This window comes from Trachinotus anak, unplaced genomic scaffold (genome assembly GCF_046630095.1).
Source record: "Trachinotus anak isolate AG129_WGS33_773 ecotype Australia unplaced genomic scaffold, CSIRO_AGI_Tana_v1 ptg000009l, whole genome shotgun sequence".
NCBI classification, from domain to species: Eukaryota; Metazoa; Chordata; class Actinopteri; order Carangiformes; family Carangidae; genus Trachinotus; species Trachinotus anak.
The window spans coordinates 14382632-14402375 of NW_027273860.1; the positions used below are offsets into that span (position 1 = coordinate 14382632).

The 19744-nt window shown below is 38.8% G+C and overlaps 1 protein-coding gene across 1 annotated transcript in view; it reads left to right on the forward strand.

Annotated features, from left to right (window-relative positions):
• The first annotated feature begins 10556 nt into the window (after window positions 1–10556).
• The window catches only part of ofcc1 (orofacial cleft 1 candidate 1), an 89124-nt gene continuing 79936 nt past the window's right edge, over window positions 10557–19744 (forward strand). Inside the window, exons 1-5 of the mRNA XM_071485920.1 lie at window positions 10557–10628; window positions 15104–15170; window positions 15555–15734; window positions 18614–18718; window positions 19378–19446. Coding sequence (XP_071342021.1) covers window positions 10557–10628; window positions 15104–15170; window positions 15555–15734; window positions 18614–18718; window positions 19378–19446 — 493 coding nt within the window. The remainder of the gene's footprint in view (window positions 10629–15103; window positions 15171–15554; window positions 15735–18613; window positions 18719–19377; window positions 19447–19744) is intronic.

Consider the following 19744-nt stretch of genomic DNA (forward strand, 5'->3'; position numbering starts at 1 on the left):
TTGAACCAAAACAAACAAAAACCATGCTGGCTGATGGCTGTCAAAAAACAAACAAGTATCATCTATGATACTTGTTCTTGTCTTATCTTACAAAATAAATAAAACAATAAAAATAAAACAAATATAGAAAAATACAAGGGAAAAATTATTAAATTATTTCCCTTTTTACCAGAATTACTATTTTCTTAGTAGCCTACACTGCAGCAGGTTCTCCTTCATTAGCATCTAGCTTACAATGTAGCACTCCTTCATTAGCAGTTATCTTACTATGTAGCACTCCGCCACTGGTAGCTAGCTTATAATTCAAGCTGTCTAGCACCCAAGCAGATTATAATGTGTGAATAAATGCTTCACCTGTCTTCTGTAGTATCTTCAGTTTAACAACAATTACTCAAGGCCAGGGCCACTTGAACCACATTTACAACAGTATTTTAAGTGATTTCAGGAAGATATCTAGCCTACAATAGCTAGCTTGATCTCATGGCACCTTGGTGAGCAAAGACGGTTTTTAGTTACCACTGTAAGTTTCCTCCTAAAGGCAGTTATTTTTTTTTTTTTAATTCTTTCTGTTTTGCCTAAAGTATGTTTTTCATGTTGTTAAGACTATTACATTGAGGCATACAGTTGTGGCTGTCAGTCTAATGCTGACGTAAATCTTAATTGAAAATGAAATTACATGACACAGATGTAAATGTAAAACATCCAGTGGGTTCAAGAGGCAAACACTGAAACCTCTGCATCTGAATGTGTCCTCGCTTTGCCTGTGCATTAATATGTCAGTGCACACACACACAGTAGTAAACTTAGTGTTGAATCATTAACTGTAGGAAATAGATCATTAAAAGTTAAAAAGAGATCTGGGTTAAACTCACAGAGTGAACATTATACCCTTTAAAAAACTTAAAAGGCAAGAGGCAGAGGACACGCAGTCTATGAATAGTCCAATGAGCTTGCTACTGCCCTGAAGGTCAGTGATGCATGTTCACTGAAGACAAGCTGAGTGGAGTTGGTCATTGACAAGACATTTACATTTCAAACATTCTCAGAGATATTTAGGCAGATGTATGGGTTAGCTAGTGACCTGGGAGATCAGTGTTGACTCACTTCGGGTGAGCAGCTGCTTTTACAACAGGAGTTTAACATGGAAAACTATTTCCTGGTATGTTAATTCTGGGTCAGACATTAGGGATTATGGACAGGGGGACGACAATTTCCAAACTGGGGGCCCTCATCCGCACGCACTCCTCTCCTACATCTCTTTCCTCATTAGCTACAGCTATCCCTTCTTGACCCTTTCTTGCTACTTTAGCTACCACAGCAGCACTGGTTGTGGCCTGGAAATACATAAAACTAATTAATTTGATAGCTAATCACACCGGTTGGACTATTCAACTTTCCCACATGTGTTTTTCTTCAGTTACAGTCAAGTACAGACTGTGTGTCAGTATTCGTCTGGATTGAGGGAGCAAACATTCAGTGTCAGAAATAAAGAATCATATTCGATATTAACTAGCAGCTTTGGTAACCATTCTCTCTGTGGGGAAAAGCCAACAGCAATCCTTCCCCCTGTGCAAGATCATGCTCTGATTCGGAGCATGCACTGAGAGGAGGGGCTGTTCTCAGACGAGTCCGTTGTCGATATGTTTGTGAGAGAGAGAGAGAGAGACAGAGAGAGAGGGAGATCTGACAAGTGTTTTCACAGTATAACAGCAGGGGGTGGGGTACCAGATGACAAGTTGAAATATGTTTTCAACACGTATTTATATGCTATTATCTACATATTTATATGTAAACACGTATTGTCAGGGATATAAGTCAGTAAGTAAGAGCTTTGCATGACCTTTGCACGGACCCCTCCTTGGCTTGGGCCACGGTCATCTGTACCCTTTTACCCACCTGACGGCGGGTCTGGGTAATTCAAACTGGATTATATCTTTGTGAGTCATCGATAAATGAAAATTTCTGAACTGTAAACAAGTTCATAAAGCTGCTCTATAGGGATTTTGTTTTAGACTAATTGAAGTTAAGCACAGCATTTGGTTTTTCAGTCTTGTTGGACAAACCAACAGAAGACTAAAAGACTAAACAGTAGCTGCAGCTGTTCACGCTGATGCAGTGACAGTTTATTTATTTATTTATTTTATTTTTTGCTTTTGGCAGTGTCAAATGTTTTGCTGCCAAAAAATGAAAGTAAAGAGTGACAGGAAATGCAAGGGTGACATGCAGTCCATTCAGTTTTCAAGTAGACAGTTAAGTGGGAAAACCTTTATGGCGTAGATGGGCAAAATCAATAACTGTGGTCCTTTGATGGCACAAAGGTACAAGGCTGTGTATAAATGTAAGATCAGAAGTTAACTACAACTCCCAAGATTTATAGTATATTATAAGAAACATCTAATCACAGAAATTATAATTTTGACACATGCACCACTAACCTCTTGTTCCCAACAACAACAAAAGTTCTGAATTGGCTACAGCTGTGATTGTACCTCTGACAAAACATGATTTTTCAGAAAAATGATTAAAACTAGCTATGACTGTATATATGACATTATCTGGACGACCATGTTTCAGTGTTGAATAAGACTGAGGGTACCATTAAAAGAAAAATTTGAAATGGGAATACAGAATGTGAAAAACAATTCTGAACCCACCGACTAATCCGACTCCGTGGTGATGAAAGGCAAAGTTTACTTGTCAGATCCAGTTGCTGACCATCCATCATCAAGTATATCTGGTCACTGAACCCAACTACAGAACTGACTGCATTTACTCTGACCCGCAAGAATGAACAGGCCACTGCAAAGGCTGTTAGGTTTCAGAAACTGCTGCTACAACTCTGCCACCATGACAGCAGCAACAGTCTCATATTGTCATTACACCACCTCTAGGGAATTAAGTAAGTAGTTAGGGGCGCCTATAATCAGCCTGCTTTACAGCAAATGACAGGCATGAAACACGGGGTTGATTATCAAGTCAAAGAAGATGAACGGACCTGCAAACTAATTGAATGAGGTAAGCTGGCTGAACACCTATTTCAGTTGTAAACGTCTTGATCTAATGTAGAGAGGCCAGCGTCTGCAGTTGCAGAGTCTTACACATGTAATCCCTTAATCTTCACAACAGCATTTGTAAAGATTTTCCTTAATGTAACTGCTTGTCTTCATATGTAAATCCAAGGTGATGCTTTGGTGCTTCACTTTTGTTTTAGAAGTCCAAATAAAATAATAACTATTAATAAATGCAGTGATCACTATAAGGATTACCATAAACTGATTGATAAGGTCAGCAAAGCATCAGTGGCCCCCATCATTATCATCCACTTTTTCCTTTTGCCTATCATGTGAATCATAAAAAGTGTGGTTAGATAGCTCTCAGACTGTATTTCACATCATATATCCTATACATGCTGACCCTTTGAGCCACTGACACACCACCGCCTGTGGCCTCTTGATCTTTAAGACCCTCACCGTGCAATGACATCACTGAATCTCAGACTGAATGACAAAGAAAGATAACAATGTATTTATAGCGCAGAGTTCCATACCAACGATTGTCTAATTCCCTCAAGTGTTTTGTGCCTGAACTCACAGTGTGCTCATCAAAGGGGCAGAGTCTCTGCCTGTCAAAAGGCACATGATAAATCTTTGTCAAAGAGGAGTCCGTAGCATGCGAGATACCCCTTGTTGGTCAGCAAGATGTTTCTCAAACACTCCCCCCTTTGCTCTAAATTTCTCTGAGATCATGCCCTAATGATGACCCTAGGCCCACTTTTAATCACTATTTGCATTGCCCTTTTAACAATTATTCCACCCCTCTGCACAATTTTAACTCTAGAAGCATGAGATGGATTCCTGTCATTGTTAACTGCCTTATAGACACAGTCGTTTGGGGCTACGTCAGTTTTTTTTTTTTTTCCCTCACAAGATATGATGCATTTAAAGGCAATGATGAAGAATCTACGAGAGGAATTGTCGTCTGTGACTTTTCAGCTGTGTATTACTTATGCTGTATCATGCAAGGCAAAGCTTATTTCCACAGCATTTGTTCCCAAGTTTGACTGCAAAAAAGTTGAGTCTTCACATATAAGGCTTTTTTTTTTTTTTTTTAAATGTCACTCACTCCCACTCTTACAAGGCAGCGTGAACTCTGTGGTCAAAGAGGAAGCAAAGCAAGGATGATAGAAATAACTTGAGCACCAAAAGAAAACGAAAATCTAGCTGAATGACACACTGACTGACATTAAGTAATACTTGTGTGTCTTATTTCAGTATGAACGCACAAACGGAAGCAACACATTTGATGCTGTTATCAGAAAAATAGTTTAAATGATTTGTCAATAGCAAAACACAGGATGTAATCTTGGAAAGCATGACAAAGATATATAAAATAGATGACTTGTCACCGTATGAATTATTTGACCTTTGCCCTTTTAAAATTGAGTTTTAAAATTTGACATAATCTTATAGTCTGAACTCTGTGATGTGAGATTTCTGAGTTCAGATCCAAGAAATAGGTTTGTAATGCTGCAGCGCTGCATTCACATTTGAGTAATCTACATCTGAATAATAAAGTAGCCTTCAAGGTTTATGCATTTTCCCCTTCACAGGCAATGTTATTAATAGCATCATCTTTCTTGTCGCCTTAAATACAGGATGAAATATTTTGACATGCTCATAGCAGAGGGAGGAAGGTACAGGCCGCATAAACATTTGTTTTAATTCATCATTTGATTGTGAATTAAAGATAGCTTCACTGCCCACTGGCCCTTCTGTGTGGATCTGACATTACCTCAAGTCTAAAGGTCTATCACCCCTCGAAGTCACATCTGTATCTATTTAAGGAAAATCTTTATAGCGATAGATTATTTTTGAGCAGCGAAGGATGAATGTTTTCTTTGACCTTGTGAGCAAACTACAAAGAGTGGACCAATCGATTGCTACCCTCTGAAGATGCAGCAACATAGTATTTTGGAATTAACAGAGAGAGAGAAAAAAAAAAAACAGAAGTCAAGCCAGATGAACAGCTGTATTGAGATAAACCGTCACCCCATATGCTGAGGGAAAACAATCTCTGCACATTATGGAGACTGAAGATGAAAAAAAAAATACACTTAATCAACTAACATTGATATTACTTCTGGCAATTAGAAGCATGCTGGTAATGATATGAGTTTTCAGCTGTAAATAATTATGCTGCCTGCGGGCCATACTTTAATTCTTGGCTGTATCTATAAACAATAATCAAACCAACAGCAGCAGGCTAAAAGTTGGAGATTTGTGGTTTGCAGAGCAGCGGTTGAGGAGCAGCTTATTGGAGCCCTGTGGTGATGCCAGTAGTCAGGGTCACCTTCAGGTGCTCTCTCATCTGTACACCAGTGTGCTAATGCACAGCCCTATTGATCAGCCTGTGTGTGTCAACACACACACATGCAGGTGCACACAAAGCTCACAAATATGAGCTTGTATCTAAAAGCTTGCACATTGGGCATGCGGTTAGATGCATGCATACTACATAGGCTGAGGATACCAGGGCAATAGAGATGCTTGGGCCCATGCAGCCAAGTAAACACTGACATCACAAAGACTCTGTGTAAACACTCAACTCCAATTTGCATTGAATATGAAACACATATATTATAAAATGTTTACAAATTTATTAAAATTATTTAACATATTTATTTGTTTAGTTCCTGGGAAATAAACATTTATATATATATATATATATATATATGTGTGTGTGTGTGTGTGTGTGTGTGTGTGTGTGTGTGTGTCTAACACTACCAAGAAGATCTGTTTAACATTGATTGCGCTGTAGCTGTAACGCAAAGTTGGTAGAACCAAAACTTAAAAACTGAACATGCTGAACATGCATGTTTGCTGCTCTGCTGCTGGGATATATAACAGTTTAAAAGGAGCTAAAGAAAAAAACAACTTATGGTACAAGAGTGAGACTTGACAGCTAACTTTTACTCACTGTCAAACAGGAAGCGGCAGCCTGCTGATGTGTAAGAACTAAGATGAAGTGCATAATTAAGGATACATATGAAAGCCAGCACTGGGCCTGAGATTAATTAGGTGTGTGTCAATACCCTCATCAATATCCGATTAACTAATGACACATGGCCCAATGAGGGCTATTGATCTTCTGCAAGTCTGCTGTGTTAATAGGTTGAAGCCAACACTCAATGGGAAAGCTGACAGAAAAGTGAGAGGAGAGTTTCGCAGCGTGCCTGGACATACGGCCCTAAATACAGCAAAATCAGAAATGTCCCTTCAGTCATAAGTAGTCAAATCACATTGGTGTAATATGGTCTCATGGGATTCCAGTGATTGCTGTGACCACAACTGAACTTATTCAGCTTTGCAAGAATTCCCATCCTTTTAGTGATAATTAAAAATGACCCCAAGGATTCCCCTCCCCTAAAAAAAGGAGAAAAAAAAGGACTCAATCTAGATTAATGGTGGTGGAATGGCCAACATCATAAGTTAGCCCCTTTATGATAATGATTGTAATGATAATAATGAACACTTGGATGAAGGATGAACAATCCCCTGTCCTGGAGTTGAATCCCTATACAGGTTAATTAGGTAAGATAACATCATTAGCCACTCTCATGCCTGCACAGAGAATTAATTGGATAAGATGGAGATTTAGGTCTAAATTTAATCGCATAAATGATCAATGACAACTTGGACGAGAAATAGGAGGTCCAAATCGGTGGGCATCTTATTTAGATCAAATTTAACCAGCTTAATGAGCAAAAAGGATCCCAGTGGTTTAGGTGCTGTAAAGATCCCCTTTGCATGCTATGTATGGATTAAAATGAGCATTAAGGACGTATTATTTGTGCCTTGTTAACGTCTGATTGTTTATTGTTTGATAATCGTGGAGAGACTGGAGAATGCTCTCTTGAATGAACAGAAGAGAGTTCACAGCAGCCTTTGTAAACTTTAGATAAAACAAAATATTCACCACTGCATCGATGATACATGTGAGCAATCTCTCTTCCTCAGTTGAAAAGGCCACCAATGGCCTGATGGCTTCGCAGTCATAAGTAAAGCACAGCCTGACTGTTGGTTCGAAAAGGCATCATTAGCTGTAGTTCATGATCAGTTCTAAGGGGGACATCAGTGTTAATATGCCTTAATATGCCAAACGTGAGCAGACCAATCCGCAGGGCACTGTGCACCTATTCTTCACAGCAGCTGTAAAGCTCACTGGGTTGTCTTTGGCTGACAAACACGCCTGTATGGAGCTCGCTCTAAATAATGCATGGGGGGACTTTTGTAGGAATTGTCATATACCACATAATGGGTGTTTACAAAGCAGTGTGCGTACTTTACTTTCAGTTTGGGTGGAGTTTATTGTTATTGGCATGGAAAGGTGACAAAGCAGCCTGTTTTGCCAGTAATATCTCTTATCTGGTCAAACAATAAATGAAGGAGCACCCTGCCACGCTCCCCATAAATAATGAAACATCATTTAAAACATAAACAGTTACGCCATATGGTAGATGAGACCGTCTCACAGATGAAACTTTATCTTGACACAACTTAAACCCTTAAAATACACCGTTCCGCCCGGTGGACACTTTGGCCTTGGTACGTGGTTAAATAAGCTCAGTTCCTACTTAAATCTGTTTGCTTTTTTTCCCTTTAATTTAATGTATAATATAAAGGCAGCAGATAGAAGAAACCTGAGATCTAAATGATGTATTTTATACATTTGAAAAGTGTATAATTTAATCCAGACTTTCAGTTGTACGTTTTGCTTCAGTGAGTGAAAGTGAACATGAGGAGGTTACCTGACACTATGTGTGTGTGTGTGTGTGTGTGTGTGTGTGTGTGTGCCTGTGTGCGTGTGTGTGTGTGTGTGTTCTGTCACGCACTGCGTCATCATCACCTTGACGACTGTGGCATAGCTGACCATGGAGAGGAAGAATTCGGGCCTCACAAGGTAACATACCTTTTAATCCTAAACAATAACAATACTTATGTATACATTTACTAATATAAAGTAGGAGTCATTTGCAATAGATATGGTTAATGATGCAGGAGAATCAAATGACATATGTTAGTGAAAATGTACTAAGACATCAGCTGATTGAAATTTACCTGAGCAAGAGCACTTTAACGAAACCCATAAAATACAACAGACTTGCATGAATTCACTCAAATATACTGCAGAACAGTGTACTGTTAACTTCATAGTATGTATATGCCTCTGTGAGTGCACTTTAAAGTGCAAACAGTACCTTCAGAGTAAATACGCATGTAAAACGTCTCCATTGCCCAGTGACGAAGAAAAACTGCCCTTTTTCTACCCTTATTGTCAGCTGTGCAAACTCTCCGTCTTCAGGGAGACCGACTGTTGTCAAACACTAAGAAAAGGCCTCTGTCCGCAAGCAAATAAAATATTCTTTGGTGCACGGTGCCCTGTCCCTCAGTGACTATTGAATTACATCCCTTATCTGTGTTCACGGAAAAGAAAAAAAGAATGTCAAACGAAGATTTCAGGTCACATGCCACGGAAGAGAGGAAGTGCCTTGTCTAGTGCAACACAGACCGCACTGTCATTCTGGATTAAGGCTTGATTGAGCTTAGGTGACTAGATGACAGAGGAGATGGTCATTCTCAGGGCAGGACAGGGAGATGGAACGAAAAAAAGAGGATTGCAGGTCAAATGTAGTATCATGCCATTTTAGATGTCAATGTACATATTTACTTGTGGTATAACTATTGTCTGATTTCAGCAGAAGTTTTGGTTCATACTATGTGCTTGTACTTGTAATTATGGATAATAAATAACAACTTCCTCATTAATGATATACCTCAGGTCAGTGGGATTTCGGGGTCTGACAGAAGGCTGTTGATTAAAGGAGCTATTATATAAAATTTTGCATTCAAAAAAAAAACCTTAAAACACTGGTTTGTGGGAAAAGAAGGTCAAAACAGCAATCAGCTAACAACAGTGTTGTCTTTCTGCTCTAACCAGAGCTGCTTATTCCACACGTTGTTGTGATTAAACACGGAAATAGTTTTGCGGTGTATGGATCAAAAACAAATACATTTGCAAGGAAACACTGAATGGACAATTTAGCTTCACGCTGGCTGTTTGCATGGGTGTATTGTTCAATAAGCATGTGAGATGATTTAACACAGCCGTAAACTCATACATGGCTATCTCTTTGGACTGATGCTAACTCCATGTACTCCAGGTACATTACACTTACAGGACTTAAGGGGTTTGTTGCACATAGTGTAATATATTCACATATGGCTTTTGACAGAAAGCCTGAACCCCAAGCAGAAAAGTGAGTCAGTAATTTATGTGGTTAGCAATAGTGTTGGCAATCTTATTGGTTAGGGAGCCAGTATTTGGCAGGAGGCGTGCAGTTTTAACAACTAATGGATGTATTTTTCTCACAGCATCACAATTTTACAGCCTGTATAAAACATTCACGCACCCACACACACACACACACACACACACACACATCTCTATTAGTAACCCAGAAAAACAGTTCAGCAAATTAAAAACAGGAATGTTAGGGTGTCTTTAATTCAATAAAATACACATGTAAAGGAAATGCTGCAAAGTACCTCTTTATCTAAAAGTATTATCCTTCTCTTGTGTAGTTGGTGATAAGCACCATTGGACACAAATAGACACAGCTGGAATCATAGCTAAAGAGTTTTATTCTCGCCACTTACCCTTTTTTTTTTTTTTTTTTTGGTGGGCCGTGATAAGGTGCATGGATATCCTGTGGTCTTTGCCTAGTTAATGTGTACGGACCGCACACTGGCTCTACTTTCACTGAGTTATTACGCCGAGTGTAATTTGAAACAATTACAAAAACATTGGCCCACTTGTTACAACACTCATTTTCCCTCACATAGACAAACCACAGATTCAATAGCTTTACATGTTTTTCAATCACACCCAGTGGAGCAGTGTTCAGTGTGAAAAAGTATAGCATTTCATCCTAGCTCGCATGGTATGGGATAATCTTTCACATTTTGCCTGGGGTTTGTTTTGCTATTTCAGCAGAAACTTGTGCAAGCCATGTGAATTACCATAGGAAAAGATGATAAAAAACCAAATGATATTGTATCAGATATAAATGAATAAACTATTTGAGTGATCAGGGCAAATAATTTATCTGCGATAATAAATGGTGTTTATTGTCCTTTATATTCTGAGATGCATTGCAGAGATAACACTTTTAAACACACAAGCAGAGGGGAGATAATATAACACTGCTTGGAATGAAGGATTTTGTGCTGCACAATAAGCTATTAAAAGAGCTCTTTTGCAAATTTTAGCTCTAATATTATCAACAAACTCTGAATTATAACGTATGTTTAAAACTGTAGATTAAGTCAATAGCATATCCTCCTCATGTGCAGCTCAGATTCTTGGAAGCTGTACAGCATTACATTTATCTTGTTTTGACAGACTTCTCATCATATTTTCACATATTCTGTTTTGCAGCCCTTGCCATTGTTCAGAGATCACGGTCACCCAGTGATGATCTTTTGCAGTTTGTGGAGATGGACACCTTTGGCAGTGTGAGTGCAATTTCACTTCTGGCCCCTCGTAGCAGCGTAGCCGAACACAACGGGGTCAGGCCATATACCTCCATCTCTCTCTCTCTCTCTCTCTCTCTCTCTCTCTCTCTGAAGGTGCTGGTGCAGTCTGACCATTGACATTTAGCATTCCTCCGCGCTGCCTCTGGGTTCTCAATGGGGGATTGAGGGGTGCAGAGGCCAGTGCCTGGTTCTCAAGGGTAAAAACAAAAAGGCTCTTGAAAATCCCAAGGAGTTCCCATGATCCCAGGAAAGACCTTGATCCGACCTGTGTTAGATTTCCATTCCACGCATTAGGGCACAAAAAAAGTACATATTTGGCTGATTTATTTTGTCTTTTGCACTGGATTTCGAAAAGATAATTGCTTGACTGGCGCTAAAATATTTGGCATGGTGATTTGGAAATAATGAAAATTTGTAGAAGTTTGGCAGTTTAATCCATTAGGGTTTTTTAAAAATAATTATTCATGGTCTTCACAGACATTTCTTAGTCAGTGCGGAAGCTTGTAGTGACATTTTATGGTGGAAAGTTTTCAAAGTCATTTTTCAAGGTTTTTCCCAGTTACATACATAATCTGTTAGCATCAAAGGAGCACACATGCATAAATAATTGACTAATTCACTTAAAGGGGGCCAGCGTAGATTAATTAAGCTTGAATACTAATTATGTTTTCTGTCTACACCAACTGACGCGGTCGTTGTTTAATAAGAAAGTGTTGGGTCAAAATTGCTGTGCACGTATAAGGCTGCTCTATAAATTAAGATGGTTTCACATTTTAAGGGTAGAACTGGGCTTTGGATGCCTTTGAAACAAAATGCTAACCTTATCTTTCATCATTTAAATAAAGATGCTTTGTAGATGTTTTCATTATTTTTATGACATTTTATTGAGATGACCATTTTTAATTTAGTCGCTAGATAAAAGGAGACTTTCTAAACATGAAAACAAAATCAACTTTTATGTTTTTATTGATTTAGCAAGGCATTCACTCTCATCTTTATCATGTCTTTTATGATTTCCTCACAACCCATTATATTCATTTATATTTAGACATGATTTTATTCAGCTGTCAATATGTATTTGCATTCAGTCACACTGAAATTTGCCACTATAAGGACCACACTTGCAGAATAGCAGGAGACAAACCTGATATCAAGGATTTTTAAGTACAAATTAGAACTAAAGGTAGAGACAAAACATGTGCAGAGCTCTCTGTGTAAAGCTCTTAAGACTCTTGTCATTTCCAGAAGCACTCTTGTCCTTGACTCCTTTGCCTGGTGCACAGGGTGCTTGTCTGGAAATGGTAGCTTGAAGTAGCTCTGTGAAGACGAGGTTGTCTACACTCCCCTGGCAAAGCGCACACACAGGGACAGAGGAAGACAGCTCAAAGCTGGGGCCTTGTTTACAGCAGAGTGGGGAAGAAAACAGGCAGACGTAAATGAGGGTTGACGGTTTCATGAAGCACAATTGGTTGATGGCAGATTCAATGTGACTGGGCTGAACTGGGCGATGATCCGTACAGTATGCAAAATTCACTTTCTAGCTTGTCTGTGCCCACCAGCCCCTAGCAGCAAGCGGTCTTCCCCAAGCCCTTCTAGCTATGCCTGTGAATGCAGCAAGAACTGAACAAGGAATTGTTGTGTTCAATTCCTTTTGACAACAATCACATTTAAAAAAGAGAGAAAGAAAAGAAAAAAAAAAAAGTCATGGATTTTTTTTCTCACCATTTAAAAATGATTTTTTTCTCATGTTCACTGCAAAGTAAGCATTTTGTGGGGACACACATGGAAGAAATAAGAGGTAAGGCGTGTGTAGATGCCTTCAAATGACAAGCGAATAGACTCAGAGGCTATTGCATTGTACTACTTTATATGTATGTTGTTATGAGCCTAAATTTCTTGGCACGTGATTATGACGCAGCACCAAAAATCTAACATATTTATATGCAATGTGACAGGCAATTTTTTACAAAATCTCAGCCAGTTTACATTCCTGCAATCATACTTCTTAGTTATTAAAGGGCCATTTCTACCTCTGAAAATTCAGCTTATTTCAGAAACCTCTATGATACCTTTCTTCCCTCAGGATTGAATTGTTGTTTATCGTTTTAGAAATGCAACATCTGCTGTTCTATCCAGTTATGGCACATTAAACAACAGTCCTTTTATTACAAGGAGCATGCTGTCAATGTCAGTGGGGTCTAGGGAGAGAGATGAGAACCAGGCATTTTCCTTAGCTCTCTAGACAGAGAGGCTCACATGGCGCTGTGTGGATTAGATTTTTAGTGACAATGACCCAAAGCGTTAGGCCTGGGGTGTATGTAGCTACTGTACTCCTTCTGTGTACTTTCCCTGGTGTGTTTACTAAGCTTTTTTCCCCACTGAACTTAAGGCAAGAATACATTCATAGCAATCAGAGGACTTATTGACATTTGCAGGACATGGAGCTAATTCACTTTGCATAGTGCCAGAAATTGTCACTGTTAGAAATGAGACAAAAACAAAATTGTGCCCAGAGGAGAACTGACTTACAAATGACAAGAGAAATAATAATTAAAAAAAAAGAGTATACAAAAATTTTGAAGAAAAAAATCTCAGGTAATATTCTTAAAATTTTATGCTTGATGTTACATGGTACTCTCTGTATTGTGTGTATGTATTATAAGCAGCTATACATAGATTATTCTGTGCAGCAATTCAAGTGATAAACAAAATACATTTGCTTAGCCTAAGATAAAACTTAATGGAATTTCTTCATTGGTTTTCACCCATCTTGTGAAAGTGCCTTTAGCCCTGAGGGCAAACACAATGATCTGAGAAATGAAAGGAGTCTTGTCCTCCATTGTTATAATTTGATGATTAATTACATTAGCAAACAAAATATCAACCCCAACAATAACTTTTATAGTAGCTGTTGTTAAATGATTGAACAACAGTAACACAGTAGCAAGTAAAAAAAAAAAAAATAGAATTTAGTGTTGAGGGACATTATTTCAAATGTATTCATTAAGGTTTTCAGGATTGGCTGTGAGGTTCCAATAACAATCAAAATTTTAATACCATATAACAAATGCAAATGTCATGTAGCTTATTTAAATGGCTGCTTTAGTTTACAGCACAATATTGTTTGAGTGTCCTGGTATAATACAAAACAAATGGTGATTGTGCGCAATTTTTCTATTAGCAAAATAACCTGACTAATTTTCCCATATTTGTATGGGGGAGATTCTCAATTTGCATGCTGTATGCAGAACAATATTTGTCTTACAGAAAGGTGTGTAAAGTGTCTGATGAAATAAGAATTAAATAAAAAAAAAAAAAGCACACAGCAACAATCACCACTGATGCAGCATTTGCCTGTCTCATACTCCACAGAATGTGAATCTCAGAAAAACTGATTGGTACCCAGTCGAAAAGAAAATGGTTTTTAAATAAGTTACAATTAGATAAGCATTAATCTCAGTGGTATAAATGAATGTCTTGCTGTAGGGCTTGTTGAATGTAAAAACAGATTTACAAAAACTCCTCATACCAGATTGGTCTGGATGTAGTCCTCCTCTTTTTAATTGCTCTGTCATTTAGAGTTGAAATACGCTCCCCACCCATTCTGTCCCTTGATTTTGTCTTTGAAATTAAATATTGTATACAAATACATGCTGTTCATGGGCATGAGCACAGTTCATCATTGAAATCTGCATAAAATGATGCTTAAAAAGCTCCATACGCTTTGAGCTACAGAGCTCTTTTATATGGTGCATTCTTATGTAAACATATCCATAACGAAAACAACTACTTATGCCTTTTTCCTCAGCTTTCTTATTGTTCTGCTTGTCCGCAGAAATGAGAGAAATGTGGGACTGCAGAGTTTGTTCCACATATTGTTGATTTCAAAGAAACCCATACTTGCTTTCATACATCCCTTCTTCATTTTCTTTCCATTTCATGCTGGTGTAGACCACCTACAACACTATTAGCTATACTGTACTGGTGTAGGACACTGCACTACAAAACACTTATAGCCTACATATCTGTAATCTTTAGTGAAAATTCTCCAAGCTTTACTAAATGCACGAGACCCGGCATGATGTTATTTAAAGACTATTTTTCTCTCCTTCGAGACTTTTTAGGTTGAGTTCATGTGAATGAAAGTAATGAGGAGTGTGTCTGGATTTCCATATTTATTTGCATACCAAGTCGGTGTACTCTCATGTAGCCGGTGTAAAAACGCATAATTTTCCAGGGGAGAGTGTTGGTGCCCATTCGTTTTAGAAACAAGGAGGAAGTATTTTAATGTGACCTTCATTACACATTCATGTCAACTTTTCTTATCTATTTATGATTAAATTTTTTTCCACTCCTGTTGTTCAATTAGTGCTTGACCCCTTTAGCAGCGATGTAAATTAAATGACATTTCAGTGTCATCCCATATTTAAAATACTGTGTTAGTTGCGGATCATAAATGATGATCTTCATTCTGCAGCTAATTTATTCATTTAACAATTTCCCTCCAGAAGTTACAGCAGAAGGCTCTGCAGCAACCTAAGCAGAAGAAATCCAAGTCGGCTGAATTTCTGATGGGTGAGTCCTGCTTGATGAGTTATTGCTCATAATTTGTGTAAGGATTAATTAACTAATTACAGACAAATGGCTTTGGGCTAAATTTTGCTCTTGCTTGTCAGGGCGCAATTTGTAATTATTTTAATCATTTCTTCTTCTTCTCTTTTTTTCTCCTCCTCCTGCAAGATTCTGATTTAATTTTAACCTAAATGTGTTTTAGTGTCATTTGAGGGGGATGCGCTTGAACATACTAGGGCAGAGAAACCACCAACAGAAAAATTTTGTTGCTGTTAAATATGCTTTTAAAAAAAACAACCCCAAAACAAATCGCTTTGACCTAACTGTTGTATTGTCTCTTCATGTCATTGTTTGTATTTTTATTTACATTTCTCCTTATTTTGTCAGGAAAAGAAGAGAGAGCTGCAGTGGTGGGCATGGAAAACCCAGCCTTCGATGGAGGAGGAAGTGCCAAGCTTTCCGTTCCTCCGGTTTGGCTGGGGAGAGAAATTCGAGGTGACAGGCCAGATAGCACCCTTGCAGCTCACCAAAAAAAAATGGAGCTGCAAGCCCCTGCCAAAGAAAGAGGTGAAGCTTCATTCTTCATTAGCCTCAAATTTGTTGACAGTAGATGTGTTCCTGATCTAACCTTTCTCTCACTCTCTCATTCTTTCTCTCTCCATTCGAGAGGCCCTTGGTTCCTGCATTCCAAAGCAAGCGTGTCCTAACAAGCAACCCTCGTATAACTTCTTCCTCTGCCGGAGAACGCTACAGTAGTGGGTGTTCTATCTCTATCTAGAAGTACCCTCGACACAATCAGCCTGAACACCCACTCTCGGCTACATGCCTTGTGGTGGGCTGGAGTCATAGGAGAGTGCATTTACATATGCTACTACGCTACCAAGCCGATCTGCTGTCTGTGTGGTGTACTCAGAACGCCCCCGAAACACAGCTTAAGGCCAATCAGGCATACGAATATGCCCCCTTATAATTCAGTATGTCAGGGAGAACTCTTGAGGAATGGGATGGTAAATGGTAAAGGATGGTAAAGGATGCGTTCAAGGCTGCAAGCGTGCCAGTTTTCTCAGGGACGAGTCACATGTTAGATTCTTGATTGAATGTGGTTTACTTTGCTTTTGCTGGGCACGGCTAGTAATTTTTATCAGTTATCTCCGTTATGCTTCATGCACAAAAGGTAGAGTTACACTTGGTGTGAGGTATAGGTCAGCATATGAACAAAATGACAGACCATAGACACACATGATGTGGGCAAATAATGTTAAATCTAGTAAGTAATCAATAAAACTTGAACTGGCAGAAGAATATTGTCATTCTAAACTTATGCCAATCAACCCCTGCAGAAGCCATCCTCTTTGTTTTTCTTTTTTTTTTTTCACCCTTATATTTAATTTAGTGTTGAAAACCAGCACATAGCTGAGGTCAAGTTGCAAATATAAGAGACAGAGGAAGTCTGCTCTGTCTGGATGCCTGCTTTGGGGTGTTTGGAGACATAATGTAACTTTGTACTGTAAAACTATAGATAACTGAGAGTAATACTGGAATTGGACAAGGGGAACTCTTTTACACTGACTGTCAATAAGTGACTAGCGTCCTCTTTCCATTTCCCAGTCAGTGAGAAACTTTATCTGTTTATCTCTATCAGGTATATTCATTCACTTTCCAGATATATAAGCAAATTGATGATTTGAGATGAGGGCAGATAAGTTGCTGGTTTAATTTTTTTTTCTTTTTTGCTCCATCATTCAGAAATGTAAATTTGGCCACTTGTGATACTTTAATGTACAAATAAGTGATTACAACTTGTAAAATTGTATAAATGTCATATTTATTACCTATTTGCTATTGACATGGCTGTGTCAAGTTCAGTTGTAGCTTCTTATCACATGCTTGTCTCAAAGAGTATTGTATATATTTATCACACACTATGTGTTTTATAGGTTTTTAACTTCATTTCTTTGTGGTAATTGTGTTGGATATGATATTTACATAAACAAACTGTAAATCACAAGTCGCGAAATTGGCCTCACAAAAAAAAAAACAAAAAAAAACACAGCACTTTTTTTTTTATTGGGTGCTGTTGTAACTTGTGTGCCTTTATTAGAAGACCACAACAATTGTTCCTATTTTTGACACTCCTATTTGCCCTTTACCAAAATCTTTCATTATCTCTCATTCTGTGCCAACAATAACTCTGGCTGGCAAGAAGTGCTAGTTATTGATATTGTTCATGTAAGAACAGAGAATTGATATTTTCATTAGAGAGATGAACTGGAGGATAGCCAGACTATTTAGGTAAATCACAGATATGACTCAAAAGGCGATTCACGAAGCTACCACCATTATGCAAATTTGTGTTTGAAAAAAGGGTTTCATAACCTCAGAGCTATTTGCGCGGAAATTGTTCAAACTCTCTGTTAACGATGTAGAGGGATTTAACGTGAATTTCACAGTCAATTTATGATGCCATTGAGGAGTCATACGGCTGCTCCTTGTTTAATAAGGATTTCAGTCTGACTTAGAGTAAGGACAGAGTGTGAAAACCTCATGGAGATATTTCATGTGAGCACGAAAGAATCACAGTGAGCTTTTTTGGGTAGTGGCCTAGTGGACCGGTGGAGCTCCTATGCAAACACACTTACTCACATTTTTATGCGTCCGAGCACCAATACCCTCAGACTTCTATAAAGGCAATCCTTGTGTGGAATATATAACATGACTTAATGCACCATGCATTTTTTTGCCCCACAACCTGAGAAATACAAGTAAAGCAATTTAGATTGGAGTGAAATATTCAAGGCCTGTAATGAGTATGATTTGGGGTTAAGAAAGCTGCTTGGTGGCCCTGGAGCCATTGGATTCCCATAAACTCTGTGGAGCAGACTTGATACCCATAGGTCAGTGATTGCTAATAAGAAGTCAATGAGACATGGGCTCAGGTTATTTTCCTTTGGATCTGTTCCTCCAAACTTGCCCGGTCCTCTAGGCCACTGACCTTAGAGTATTTAGAAGGTATTGTCTTTGAAATTCCAGGTACTTTTGAGCTTGTAGACTTTCTCATTAGTTCCTTTTGAACACGGCAAACATATGGCGGCCGTATTTAAGAGACTGCCTGCCGTGACCTTTTGCAGCATGCTAATTAGGCCCCAGAGCACCGCAGGCCATGGAGAGGCGCACTGAGAAACCCAGCAGTCTCTTTCCCAGTTCTCTCTCTCTGCCTCTGTACTCCTGTCTCATCTTGGCTCTGCCTTATCTGGTAGCAGCCGCTGCCCCTGCCCTTCAACAGAGTGGGTTTCAAAATTAACATTTTGCTTCATGTGCTTCTAATAACCACTAACCTGAACCTGTACAACTCCCCTCTTCCCTTCCCGGGAACTCCAACCCCACCCCCCCACACCAGCTCCCAACCCCAGTTCCTCTCATTCTCTCTCCTCTCACGCTTTACACAGGAGATGAACGTGCCCAAAATTACTTTGACCCGTCGCCGGCACGGCAGACAGACCCAAGACATTGCAGGACGGCTGGGGTCAGCACTGAAGATGAGCTGGAATTAAGTATGCTATTCTCTGTCATAATAGTTCTCCTCGGTTCATTAAAGTGAGGTGAGAGAGATCACTGGTAGTAGACCGCCATTTGAGACGGCAGGACGGTCTATGTAAATACACCAAGTGATGGCATCACTCGATTGGCTACCCAACTTACTGTCATTGTCGAAGGTCACGTATCATTGGTCAGTTTTCATTTCACCGTGGCGTTTTCCCTCTCCTGTCAAGTGATACGCGTAGCGCCACATCGATAGTTTGCAGCCCCCTCCTAAAGTAGGCCTATTAAAAGCGAGCTCTTGGGAGCCAAGTAATATGCATGTTATAATGAAACATGGCTATTAATGGAGAAGCCATTTCACCTGTATCTTTTGGATATCATTGCCGTGTAATATCAAAGGATTCGCCAAACCAAATCTCATCACATGATGACAGGCCGGCTAACAGGCATGTTAATGCTCCTATTTCATTACTCCTCTGCATACACTTGATTTTCACCCCTCTCCAGCCACAGCTAATATGCCTGGTTTGCGTGTTAAGATGTGGTTTAGATTGACTTGTATGATAAGTAGGAAGTAACTGTGAAGCACACAAATGCATGTAATTTTCCAACAGCAATGAAGGTGCATTTATTTTATAATTGTTTTAACCTGTGCCAATACTAAATGCAGATGAAAACAGACTGTATCAAAGAATGACGACATTGCTGGATGAGGACGACACCTTCATAGACATACCTGGTATGTATTCTAAATTAACTCCACAACTCGTGTTATTTTAGAAGCAGTTGGTTTGTTGGCCTAATCTAAAAAAAAAACATACATTTACACTATTTTAATTGAGAGTGATTAAAATGTAATTTTTTGACATATAAAGTTAATGTAAATCAGTATTCTACTAATATATCCTAATGTTGTCTTCCTACAAAGACCAAGTGTTTAAATATGCAAAAAAAATTGTATGACTTGAAATAATTTTTTTTTTTTAATCTGGTAACAGGAGTTACTGCTGTTTAATATTGTTACAGTGTACTTTATT